Below are 10,984 nucleotides of genomic sequence, written 5' to 3'. Positions count from 1 at the left end.
TGCCCCCCGCTGGACCCCACAGCCCCCCGCTGGACCCCACTGTCCGCCGCTGTCCCCCACCAGCCCAGCCAGGCCGCCTGGCGTAGTGAGCTCCGCAGGCACCTGCGTCTGCTCCAGAGGCTGCCTCGGGCCTGTGGACCTGTCCGGTCCCCACAGGGAGGCAGGGAGTGTCAGACTGCGGCCCCAGGGGAGGGGACGGGCCTCGCTAGTTCTCCGGACACCTCCCGCCAGCCACTGAGCCTGCAGAGCACTCCCGCTCGCTTCCCCTGCCCAGGCTGGGCCTCTGCGGGCCGGACCCAGCCACGTGCCCCCACATCCACAGCAAAGTCACACAGACACGACCGGGGTTTTGAGCGGGCTTGTATTGGATCCACAGATCAGTCTGACCACGGGCAGCCCCGTAGAACTGAGCGTGCCTCTGGCTTCTACACATTGAGCTCCCAGGGGCCAACGGGGGTCCTGGCTCAAGGGCAGTCCCCAGAAGGCAGGGACCTTTGAGAGGGCTTGCTTCCCAGATGAGGAGGGTCCCACCGGCGGTCAGGTCAGCTGAGAGCATGGCAGGCAGAGGGGTCGGCTGCAGAGAGTCCAAAAGGGACTCCACACACTCAGAGGACGACGGGCAGATGGTCGAGGCCCTGTGAGCCCTGGACCACAGCTGGAACTCTGACAAAGGGCTGGAAGGGGGCTGTGGTGGGAGGGAAGGGCCCCGGCCCAGAGACTGCAGGGGCCAGGCCCGTGAGGAGAGGGTCAGGAATGCCCTCCTGACCAGTCTGCCTGGTCTGACCAGTGCAGAGGGAGCACCGGGTGTCCCCCCGAGGGATGAGGGCCGGGTTGGGGGGGCCGAGACCAGCGCGGTGCTCCAGCACAGCCCGGCCAAGCGGGCAAAGCCAACGAGCGAACGTCCCGTGGGGACCAGGATGTGAGAGCGTCCTCGGGCCCGACCCGGCTGGCAGCAGCCGACAGGCCCAGCACCTGCCTAGCAGCGGGCTGGGGTTCAGCTGTCCCGGCTGAGGGGCAGGGCAAGGCCGTCTGTGCCTGCTGGGTGAGGGGTGCGAAAGGCTGAGCCCCTGGGATGGAGGGGGCCTGTTCCGGCGAGCTGGGGGCACATCACCCAGACAGATGGCTCTTTGTCAGGGCCGAGCCCAGCTCCCCGAACAGTCCCACGAACAAAGCCCCCTCTGTCCACAGTGGCCTCCCCCTCACCCCCAGCACCGCCCCCAGGAAAGGAACAGCATCCCCCATCCCCAGGCTCCCGGCCAGCATCCCTGCCCAACACACGCACACACACCAGGCCCGGGCACAAGGTGGGACACAGTGTGGATGAGACCTCCAGGGCCGTCCGCTCCTCCAGGACCCTGAGGCCCAGTCCGTGCTTCAGGCTGTGCCTGACCCTCCAGCTCCAGGGCAGCCCAGGACTAGCCCCCCTTTGGGCCTCACTACCCAGGGTCCCGTTTCCTGGGCCTGAGCACAGATCTGACCCTCCCCAGACGGGAACCTGGAGGGCTGGCTGAGGGGGACCAGGACAGGGCCTCACCCCTGCAGGGAAGCCTCTACAGCCTATTTCTGCACACTCTCTTGATCCTGAACGCCAGACACCTGTCCTGTCTGCCTCCACTATGTCCCAAAGCAGGGATGGGCCAGAGTTTAGGGCAAGAAGCCCAAGGGGTCGTGTCTGCAGCATCCCTGGGGCCACCGGAAACCTGCTCCTCCGAGGCTGCTCAGGGCGTCAGGGCCCGTGCCCCTCCAGCAGGACACGGCCCCGTGCCCTCAGCGACCCGGCGGCAGGATCCAGATGAGGCCGGGCTCAGCTCCCGCCAGCCTGGCCAGCTCCTGCCGACACCGTGTCTGCAGCCGGCCCAGTGCAGCCTCCAGGCGGCTTTCCCGGGTCCTCAGCGCCCCAGTCAGCTCGGCAGCCCGCAGGCCTGGGCCCTCCGCGGCTCTGGCGACCCTCTTCAGCCTGCAGGGCCTGTGGGGCTGCGCCGGGGCCCCACCTTGCTCCCAGGCCCGCTGCAGAGCGGCCAGGTCCTGTCCCACAGCCTCCTGTGTGGCCCGCTGCGCAGCGCTCCACTCTGGCCCGCAGCCTCCAGCCTGCACGGGGAGGGGGGAAGGGGGAGGTCCTGAGGCGGGGGCAGCCGCACCGGCCCCGGTCACAGGCTTTGAGCCCCCTCGGCCCCAGCACCAACCCCCAGCAGCGCCCTGAGAAGGGCGGACAGCCCAGATCCGACTCCTCCTGGGAAGGGGGCCGACCACCGTGCCGGCCCCTCCAGCCCTTACATGGAGCACCTGAGCCCGTGGAGGGGCCCTGGGGACAGGGCCGGCAGCTGCAGGCGCGACCCACTCCACAGATCACCAAGGCCCCCTCGGCCCGCTCAGAGCCGAGCACAGACCCCCCACCCACCTACCCACCCCACCAGGGTCAGTGTCGGCCCCCCACACCCAGTCCTCTGCTCAAGTGGCCTCCCCGGGCCCAGCGCTCCCAGGATGGGGACCGTGCGGCAGGCTGGCCCGAGGGGACACGGCCTGTGGAGGCCACTTCTGACCCTCCAGGCGGGCCCATCCAGAGGCTCTGTGGGGTGGGGGACTGAGAAGAGGCTGTGTCCCCAAGGTGCGGCCCTCAGTGGGCTCTGGTCCAAAGCCTTGCGCGGCGGCAGACCGCTTGTGAGATGCCTGTCAGCACGGGCCACGCTCCTGCGGCCACCACAGCAGAGGCAAAGGGCTGCGGGCTGCTCTTCATGCGGCCCTACAGGCTTTGGGGGGAAAGTGTGCCCACGAGTTCCACCGAGACGCTTTAGGAACCACGAAGGGACCGTGGCTGGTCCCGCTCGTGGAGAGCATTGCCGCACGCGGACGGGGCTGCGGCTGGGGGCCGGGACAGCGGGACGCCTCCGGCCACCACCCTCCAGGGCTGCTGCAGTCTGCCCTGCCTCCCAGCCTTCAACCGCAGGACTTTCACGAGGGCTGTGTCACCGCTCCCCGTGTCTGCCCCAGGCCCCCACCTTGGCCTCCCAGGCCGCCCGCCGGGGCTCCGCAGCCCCCTGCAACTCCCCATGCAGGCTCTGTAGCTCCCGGGCCACCAGCTCCAACTCGCCAGGTCCCGACGCGGGGTCCCTGGGCAGAAACGTGGCCGGTGAGGCTTCCAGGGGGCAGCTGCCCAGGACCGTATCCTGCAGAGAGAGACCCAAGTAAGAGGCAGCCAGCGAGCCCCAGCCTCGTTAGCACAGCCCGGCCCACAGCCAGAGGGGACAGAAGGGCAGAGGCCTGCGGGCAGCGGCCCCCTGCACCCCACTCCAGACAGCCACCGATCAAGCCCGCAGGCCGCGAGGCCAGGGAGGCACGAAGGCCAGACTTGTGGGGACAGACAGACATCTCGGAAGGCCCCGACTCAGGGCAAGCCGGGTCCTAACGCGAGCTGCGAGGCTGTGTATGTGTACGGGACCTCCCGTCTCCTCCTGTCTGGGAAGCGCACAGCTGACCGCCCCGCCCTGGGCTGCTGTGGTCAAGGCTCAGGGAAGGGCGGGGAGCCAGGCGCACCATCCACTGCCAGAAGACCAGCTCCCGACGCCGCCACTCCAGGGCGGCCTCCAGGCGTGTGTTCTCACTCTCCAGCCTCTGAAGCAGCTGCAAAGCAAACCACAAACCGTGGCCAGGTCAGAACCCCACTGGGACCCCCAGCACCGGCCACACAACCATCATGTCTCTTCTGCCCCCAAGCCGGTCACTCCCATCAGCCACCCGCCCTGCAGGGCAGCCCCACTGCCAGGGACCACCAGGCCGACCACACCTGTGGGCCCCACACTGGCCCCAAAGGTGGGCCCCCATAGGGCCAGGTGCTGACAACAAGGACCTTTGACTCAGGACCTCTGCCCCACGCCCCTCACTAACTGGGGGCTGCACCTGAGACGCAGGCAGAGGAGGAAGGCCCAGGATGGGGAGACTGCCAGGCTCTGGGGAAGGGAACCCTTCCTGGGGGAACCCCCCAACCCACCTGGCTCAGCCCCAAACGTGCAGACCCCAGCCAGACACCGGGGTCCCGGGATGGCCATGTGTTCTAGCTCCTGCCAGTCCCACCACCAGAGGGCCCACTCAGCCCTGCGGAGGTCCAGTGCAGGCCTCCCCCAGCCCCACCCCACCCCCCACCCGCCACCCCCACCAGGAAGCCACAGGCTCCTTCCTGCTACGACTCCTCTGTGAACGCAGCAGCCAACACTGGCCTCAGGCACTGCTCCTTCTAGAAGACAGAGATGCTGGGCTTCCTGGGAACCCAGCAGCATGTTCTGGGGCCAAGACAGGGGCCAGCTAAGAGCTCTGCCCAACCACCACACCCTGCACAACAGGCACGCGTGGCTCGGAGGCTCACCGACAGAGAGGACCACCCGTGGGTCTCAGGGAGCGCGGAGACACGGGGAGGGTGCAGGCCACACGCGAGCGTGTGCACAGTTCCAGTCCCCACGTGCTCCCTCCTTCCCAGCTTCAGGAAAGGGAGGCAGCACAACAGGAAGAGGCAACAGTCGCCTCTGCCCTCCGACTTTCAGGCTCAGTGCTAGAGCCTCCTGAGACACCCCACACCCCCCTGCTCCATCCTGCTGCCCTGTGGCCAGGCACCGGGACGTAAGAAGGCCACAGCCGCAGCCAGGAAGCACGCACGCTCACTGCCCAGCTAGTCCGCAGCACGCCTGGCCTCGCGCAGCGACCGTAGATCACTCCGGAAGCTTCTGGGACCCGTCCCAAGAGTGCAGGCCCTCTGGGTACACTGGCCCAGGCTTCTGCCAGCTCCCCCTCCAGAAACCTTGGAAGGAAGCCACCCGTGACCCCCATCCACCTCGAGCTGTCTGCCGTCCTGCGGCACCAACACAGCCCAGACTCAGAGGCAAGGGGGAGCCCCACAGCCCCCACAACACAGAGGCCGGAGCCCCAGGCAACAGCTGGCTGGGCTGGTGCAGCTTCTGCTCTGCTCCAGCCTGGGGGCGGGGGCCCAAGGGCAGGAAGCCTGGGCCTCGCTGAGTCACCCATAGAAGGGGACATAGCTAAGGGCACCTCGGGTCGCAGAGACACTGCCTCTGCACCCTCAGGGACCAGTGCAGCCCGCCTGAGCAGGGCCAGCCAGGGACTGGCCGGGGACGCAGGCCTGGGAGACAACCCAGGTGGCTACCCCAACCCCACAAAAGGGAGCACATGACTCCAGAGCAAGGATCTGCGGGACCTGAAAAGAGGGGCCACTCCAGCCCTGAGCGTCCGCCCTCCTGCCTGGCCAAGTGTCCCCCAGGCTGGACAATGCCAAGTGCCAGAGCTCAGCCCTCAAGCGACAGCCAGCCCTGGGCCTGTCCCAGGACTCCCTGGACATGCAGCCCAAGGGAAGGAGACAACCAAGACAAAATGCCGTCTCCTGAAAAGAAACTCAGCCAAGTGTGGGGCATGCTAGACCCTCCTCCCACCACCTCAATTGCCAGATGACCCCTGCACGCCAGGCACCTACCCTATGAGCCTGAACCCTTGAGCAGTCTTCCGTGATTCCAGAGCGCCCTCCCCCCGACCCAGCTGCCAGCCCAGCCTAGATACCTGTGCCCCTGGGGCCCTAACCATGCCCAGCCACATATACACACAGCAGCTGGTCTAGATTCCTGCACCACTGGACGGTCTAGGGAGCTGGGGAAGGCCTTGAGGACGTTCCTGCTCCCCACACCAGCAAGATGGCAAGTTGGGCAATCACCCAGGCTCAAAGCTGGGCAGCTGGGTCCTCCTCCTCAGGTCCCTCCCCACCTCAACCCCCACCACCTCACTGCTTTGCACTCCTATGGTACCAACGCACACCAGCCCTCACCTGCCGGCCACCCTCTGGGTCCCTGAGCAGCTCGATCTCAGCAACAGACAGGTGGTCAAGGCCGCGGTCACTGTGGCAGCCGCGAGTATAGGAGTGGATCTGAAACAGGCAGTGAGAACCCCAGGTGAGGTGGAAGAGGCGCTTCTCCAAGCACCGAGGGAGGTTTTTGGAGCCTCCCTTATAGGCAAGGAAATTGGCCACGCCTCGTCAAGGTGCTCCAGGGCAGGCCAGGGTCAGGCTTAGGATAGTAGTCAGCACTGCTGGAGCGCAGGCCAAGGCCCTCCAGGAGGTCCCTGCAGGGGGAGGGGCACTGGGCGGTCCCGCCTACAGCTTCCCCATCCCACAGAGTTCCCAGGAGTGTGGTGGGGATGGAATGGAGCACCCCTGCTTCTCCCTAAGCTCATCAACTGCCAGGTCCATGTGGTGGGAGAAACAGCCTCTGGACAGGCTAGGTGGTCCAGTGGAACCAGTGGTGGGGACACAGAGTGACTGTTTGGGTCTGGGGGGCAGGGAAGGCTTCCCGGCAAGGTGAGACCAGAAGGCATCACGGAGGTTAACCATGATAGCCATGGTTAGCCATGTCCCAGCCAGGACAAGCAAGTGAAGCTTGAGCCAAGAAAGAGAGACACAGGTTCCAAGAAGGACTGAAGGAGCAAAAGGCCTTCCGCAGGGGTGCAGAGGTGCACAGGTCCAGGGTGCAGAGGTACAGAGTGGGGGGCCCAGCATGGAGGAGCCCTTTGCTGGTGGGAGTCCGAGCCTCCCTGCCCAGCCACCTCTCAACCTGGACTTTGTACTACACCTGTACGAGGCACCTGTGCCCCCAAAGCTGTGCCTTACCTGCCCTCAGGAACCCTAAAGAAGCTGCCTACTGCCCATCAGCCTACACCCAGGATGTGGGAGAAGGAAGAGGTACCTTGGTTCCAGAAACAGGCCCAGGCAGGAGCGGCTCCCCCAGGGCCCAGAACCCATTTCTTCTCAGAGACAGAGCCTGAGGGCTCTGATGACTTCTGAAACCAGGAAAGCCAACCCCACAGGCTCCCCGATCCACGACTCACTGCCTAAGGAATGCCCAACTCCACCTGCCCTAGGACCCCTCCTGGACCATCTGAAGCCCTGGGCTCAGGTTCTGGGCCACTGCAGGGCAGTGCCCAACGGGTCAGCTCCCAGCCAGGCCTGGGCCCCAAGCAGCCCAAGGCCAGGCTCCAGACTGGATGGATAGGCCTCGGGCAGAGAGAGGCAGCCAACAGCCTGTAGCACAGAGAGTAAGTGCCCCTGGGTAGACAGTCCTCAGGGGACAATACCTTGCCCAGAAGGGCACACAGCTCTTGCTGACTGGTGATCAGGTCTCGCCACCGGAAGCGCAGCTTTCCCATCAGCCACTGCAAGTGGCGTATGTCCACAGGGCCGTCTGCTTCTTGGCAGGGTGCAGGTGGGCCAGGATTGGCCGGGGCTTCATACTGAAGAGGGCACAAGAGTCACACCCTGCTCCCATATTCCCTGTGGAGACCCCAAGGGAGACAGAAAAAAAGAGGCTCCTGGAGGGACAGCCAAGGGCCCCCAGGGCTGCCAAGAGGAGACTTGGCGTGGGGGGGGGGGGACCTGGCTGGCTCAGTGGGTTAAAGCCTCTGCCTTCAGCTCAGGTCATGATCCCAGGGTCCTGGGATGGAGCCCCACATCGGGCTCTCTGCTCGGCGGTGAGCCTGCTTCCCCCTCTCTCTCTGCCTGCCTCTCCCCTTGTGATCTCTGCCTGTCAAATAAATAATTTTTTAAAATCTTAAAAAAAAAAAAAAAAAGACTTGGGGGTCACACCCTATGAGCACACACGCTACCCTACCCAGAAGGAGGGCCAGTGAGCAGGCGGGAGCAGGGAGGGGAAATGCGGACCCTCCCAGGGCCGACCTGAGGGCTGGCCCAGGCCCGCACACCAGGGACTGCCAGCCCCCAGCCCCCAGCCCCCTCCAGGCATACGCACCTGGCACAGGGGTATCTCATCACCCAGCCACACGCGAGTCCGGGCCAGCAGGTGTTCCAGCAGGGGCCCACGGGCCAGCAGCCAGGCCAGCGCCAGCAGAAGCTCACGGCTGCCCTGGGAGCCGTCCTCGGGGAGCTGGGCCAGCACCCGCCTGGGGTAGCCCTGGGAGCACAGCGCCGACTTCACCAGGCGGACTTGGGCCCCTAGGGATGGAGGACCGCCTGCTCAGGGGGCCGCCCACGGGGAGACCCGGCACGACCCCCAAGAAGAGGCCATGTTTGGAGGGAACAATCCATACTCACAGCACAGGGTGAGGGGATCAGAGCTAATGGGGGCGGGGCTCATGAGGCGGGCGGGGCTTTGCCCGAGCAGGTGGAGGGGGCGGGGCCAGGGCCCGTAGGGGCGGGTTCTTACCCGGGAGGCGGGGCTAACCGGGAGTGGACTTTACAGGAGGCGGGCCCAGGCACAGGGTTTGTGAGTGGATAGAGCCGGCCCTCGGGGGCGTGGTTTACCGTGGGGGTGGGGATAACTGGGGCGGGGCTTCCGCGAGCAGGTGGACCCGCGGTGAGTGGGCGGACCTTACGGGGAAGGCGGGGCTTACCGAGGGCAGGGGAAGCCCGGGCGCCGGCGGCCGCCGGCGGCGAGAGCGCGCGGAAGAGCAGCTGCCAGAGCGCCGGGGCCTGGGGGAACCAAAGAGCGGCGTTCGGCGGGGCCGGCCGCCTCCCTGCGTCCGCCCGGGCCCCCGGCCCCCGCCCCCTGGGCCTCACCGCCTCCGGACGGTCGAACTTGGCGCGGCGGAAGATCTCGGGGCTGGGCCCGGCGGGCAGCGTCTGACTCAGAGCGGCGATGGCCTCGGGCAGGGCCCCGACCGCGTGCTCCCGGCCCCCACGGCGCCGCCGCCGCCCCATGCAGCCGGCTTCCCTCGGAGAGCGCGCCGCGGCCGCCGCGCTGGGCACTCGCCCGGTCCCCGAGCGGGCGGGGACACGCCTCCAGCGCCGGCCCAGTGAGCGGCACCGGGGCCTTTGAGTGATGTCTGTCCTGTCCAGTGCGGAGGCCGTTCCGGGGCGGCACGGGCCAATTGACGTCGAGAGCTCCGCGGGGTCCGCCCTGGGGCCCAAGCGCGCGGACCCGCCTCGCTCAGGCCCCGCCCCCCAGCGCCCCGCCCAGCCTCGCGCCGGAGGCCGCGGAGCGACCGCGCGTGCGTCCGCGGCCGCGCGCTCCCGAGCCCCTCCGCCTCCGCGAAGCCCGGCCGGGCTGGCGCGCCAGGGGCTCCCTCGGGGAGCGGACGGCGCCTCCGCTCCCAAGCCCGGCCCCGCGCCGCGGTCTGGCGGGTCCCCGGCGGCCGCGGCCCCGGAGTCCGACAGCGCGCGCGGACAGGGAGGCGGCGCGTCCGCCCCGAACGGCAGCGCCCCCGCCTGAGAGCCCCGCGCCCCGGCTAGAGCCGGCGGCCCGCGCGGGCCGGTTCTGAACGTGCGGCGGGTAAATCCCACCTCCTGGCGGCGGAGCGGCCCGAGCCGGCGGCCCACGCGCCCCTCCGCGCGGCGGCCGTGGCCACGCCTGCAAGGAAGCGCGTCCCGGCGGGTCCCCGCGCCCCCGCCGCGGTCCTCACCGTCGCCCGCCCTCGGCTCCGGCACCGCCGGCTCCCACGCAGGAGGCCCCGGTCCCCGCCTCCAGCGCCCCCTTCCGCTCGGCCCGGCCTGGTCCCCGCAGCCCGCTCTGCCGACGCCAGAATAAAGACCACAGCCCTGACCCACCCGCTCTGGCCGCCGGCGATCCGCGCCGCACGCGTCCCGGCTGCGAGCTGCCCGCTAGGCCCCAGAACCCGGAGGAGGCAGGAGCCTCCGCGGCCTCGTTCGGCGCTGCCCCTCCCAGCACCGGGTGCAGCTCTTCCTGCGCACCCCGACCCCGCGCGCTGGCGCGACGCCCCCAGCCCCCACCCTCCCAGGGTCCACGGGGAAGCCCGCGCCTCGCTTGGGCACGGTCTGTCCCCTCCCACCCCGGTCTTCCACCCTGCCCGAGTTCTGCAAGCCCCCCAGTAACCTTCCCCCACCCTACAGGTGGCCCTTGAGGAGCCCTCCCCACACCAGACTGTCCAGCTCAGGCCTGCAAAACGCTGGAGAAGGCTGAGGCCTGGGAGGGGTGGCCCTCTGCCGGGGCTGGAGGCCGAATGGCCAGGAGGGAATGGGGAGGGCTCTGCGTGTGGCCTAGTCTGCAGGTACTGCTGGAATTGACCTGGGAGTTTCCAGAAAGCCCCCAACTATCCACTGCCCAGACAGTCAAGTTCGCCATTTGGTGGCTGGCTGCTCTGTGCGGCGTGGGGGGCGGGAGCCGAGGGGTGTCTAAGTTCATGCCCGTGCAGGAACATGGCTGGCCTGTTCCGTCAGGGCGGGTGGTAATGGGGGCAAGGGTGGGGCAGGAAGTGGAGAGAGCAAGCAGGACGCCTCACCACAACTCCCCCAGAGCTGCTCAAAAACGGAACCAGGGTGAGCACAGCTGGTTCACCCTGTGACCACCACCCACCAGCTCCTAGGCCTCACCGTCCCCGCTGACCTGTAGACCCTCCCTTGGACTGATCCCACAACCTCCGGAGGCTGCAGCATTTACTAGGCTGGGAGCTAGAGCTTGGAGCCAGCGTGGCCCTTCCTGGGTGGCCAGCCACTTGTCTTGTAGAGGAAGCTTCAGGCTGGGAGGCCCCCAGCACAGCACCCCGCAGGGCAGTGAGCCACAAGGCCAGGTGCGGTAGGAAGAGCCATCACAGCAGCCAGCGGCAGCTCCCCACCACCATGCCCCCCCAAATCCTCTCCCCGTCCTCTGCACACGTAGCCAAGGCTTCTGAGTGTTCAACTTTATTGAGGGCATGGGAGTCGACAGAGGGTCCCGGTTGCCTGAGGATAAGGCCTGCAATCAGCCTGGAGGGGCAGTGGCCCGGTGGGCAGCCGGGGACAGTGTTCCCATGACCTGCGCAGAGAGAAAGGTGAATGCAGACCCAGAGAGCAGTCAGACCTCCCCCGGGAGTGAGGGGACCATCCCGAAGGCCTGATGGTTTGGGCTGGTACCTGGGTTTACTTGAAAGTGTGACTCTCAGCTCCACCCCGCCCAAAACCTGCAGGAAAAAAGAGGAGGCAGGTTAGGGGTGGCCCGGGGAACCACACCTTCAGGGCAGGCTGCGGGGGGGGGGGGGGGGGGGGGGGGGG

The 10,984-nt window shown here is 67.7% G+C and overlaps 2 protein-coding genes across 2 annotated transcripts in view; both read right to left on the bottom strand.

Annotated features, from left to right (window-relative positions):
- Window positions 1-322: 322 nt before the first annotated feature.
- On the bottom strand, window positions 323-8,957 carry TEDC1 (tubulin epsilon and delta complex 1). Its single transcript, XM_059374194.1, has 8 exons — window positions 8,558-8,957; window positions 8,392-8,470; window positions 7,791-7,993; window positions 7,120-7,275; window positions 5,819-5,917; window positions 3,532-3,618; window positions 2,997-3,164; window positions 323-2,088 (listed from the first exon to the last, which is right to left on the bottom strand). Exons 1-8 carry the CDS (start codon window positions 8,696-8,698, stop codon window positions 1,768-1,770), a joined length of 1,254 nt encoding a protein of 417 aa, XP_059230177.1. The 5' UTR covers window positions 8,699-8,957; the 3' UTR covers window positions 323-1,767.
- A 1,663-nt stretch (window positions 8,958-10,620) lies between these two features.
- The window catches only part of CRIP1 (cysteine rich protein 1), a 7,953-nt gene continuing 7,589 nt past the window's right edge, over window positions 10,621-10,984 (bottom strand). Inside the window, exons 4-5 of the mRNA XM_059374192.1 lie at window positions 10,847-10,893; window positions 10,621-10,748 (exon numbers count right to left, since the gene is read on the bottom strand). Of these exons, the coding sequence (XP_059230175.1) occupies window positions 10,853-10,893 (41 nt within the window). The 3' untranslated portion in view covers window positions 10,621-10,748; window positions 10,847-10,852. The remainder of the gene's footprint in view (window positions 10,749-10,846; window positions 10,894-10,984) is intronic.

Source organism: Mustela nigripes, chromosome 13 (genome assembly GCF_022355385.1).
Source record: "Mustela nigripes isolate SB6536 chromosome 13, MUSNIG.SB6536, whole genome shotgun sequence".
NCBI classification, from domain to species: domain Eukaryota; kingdom Metazoa; phylum Chordata; class Mammalia; order Carnivora; family Mustelidae; genus Mustela; species Mustela nigripes.
Note: the sequence above shows the minus strand (reverse complement) of the source record. Positions and strands in the feature narration are given on the sequence as shown.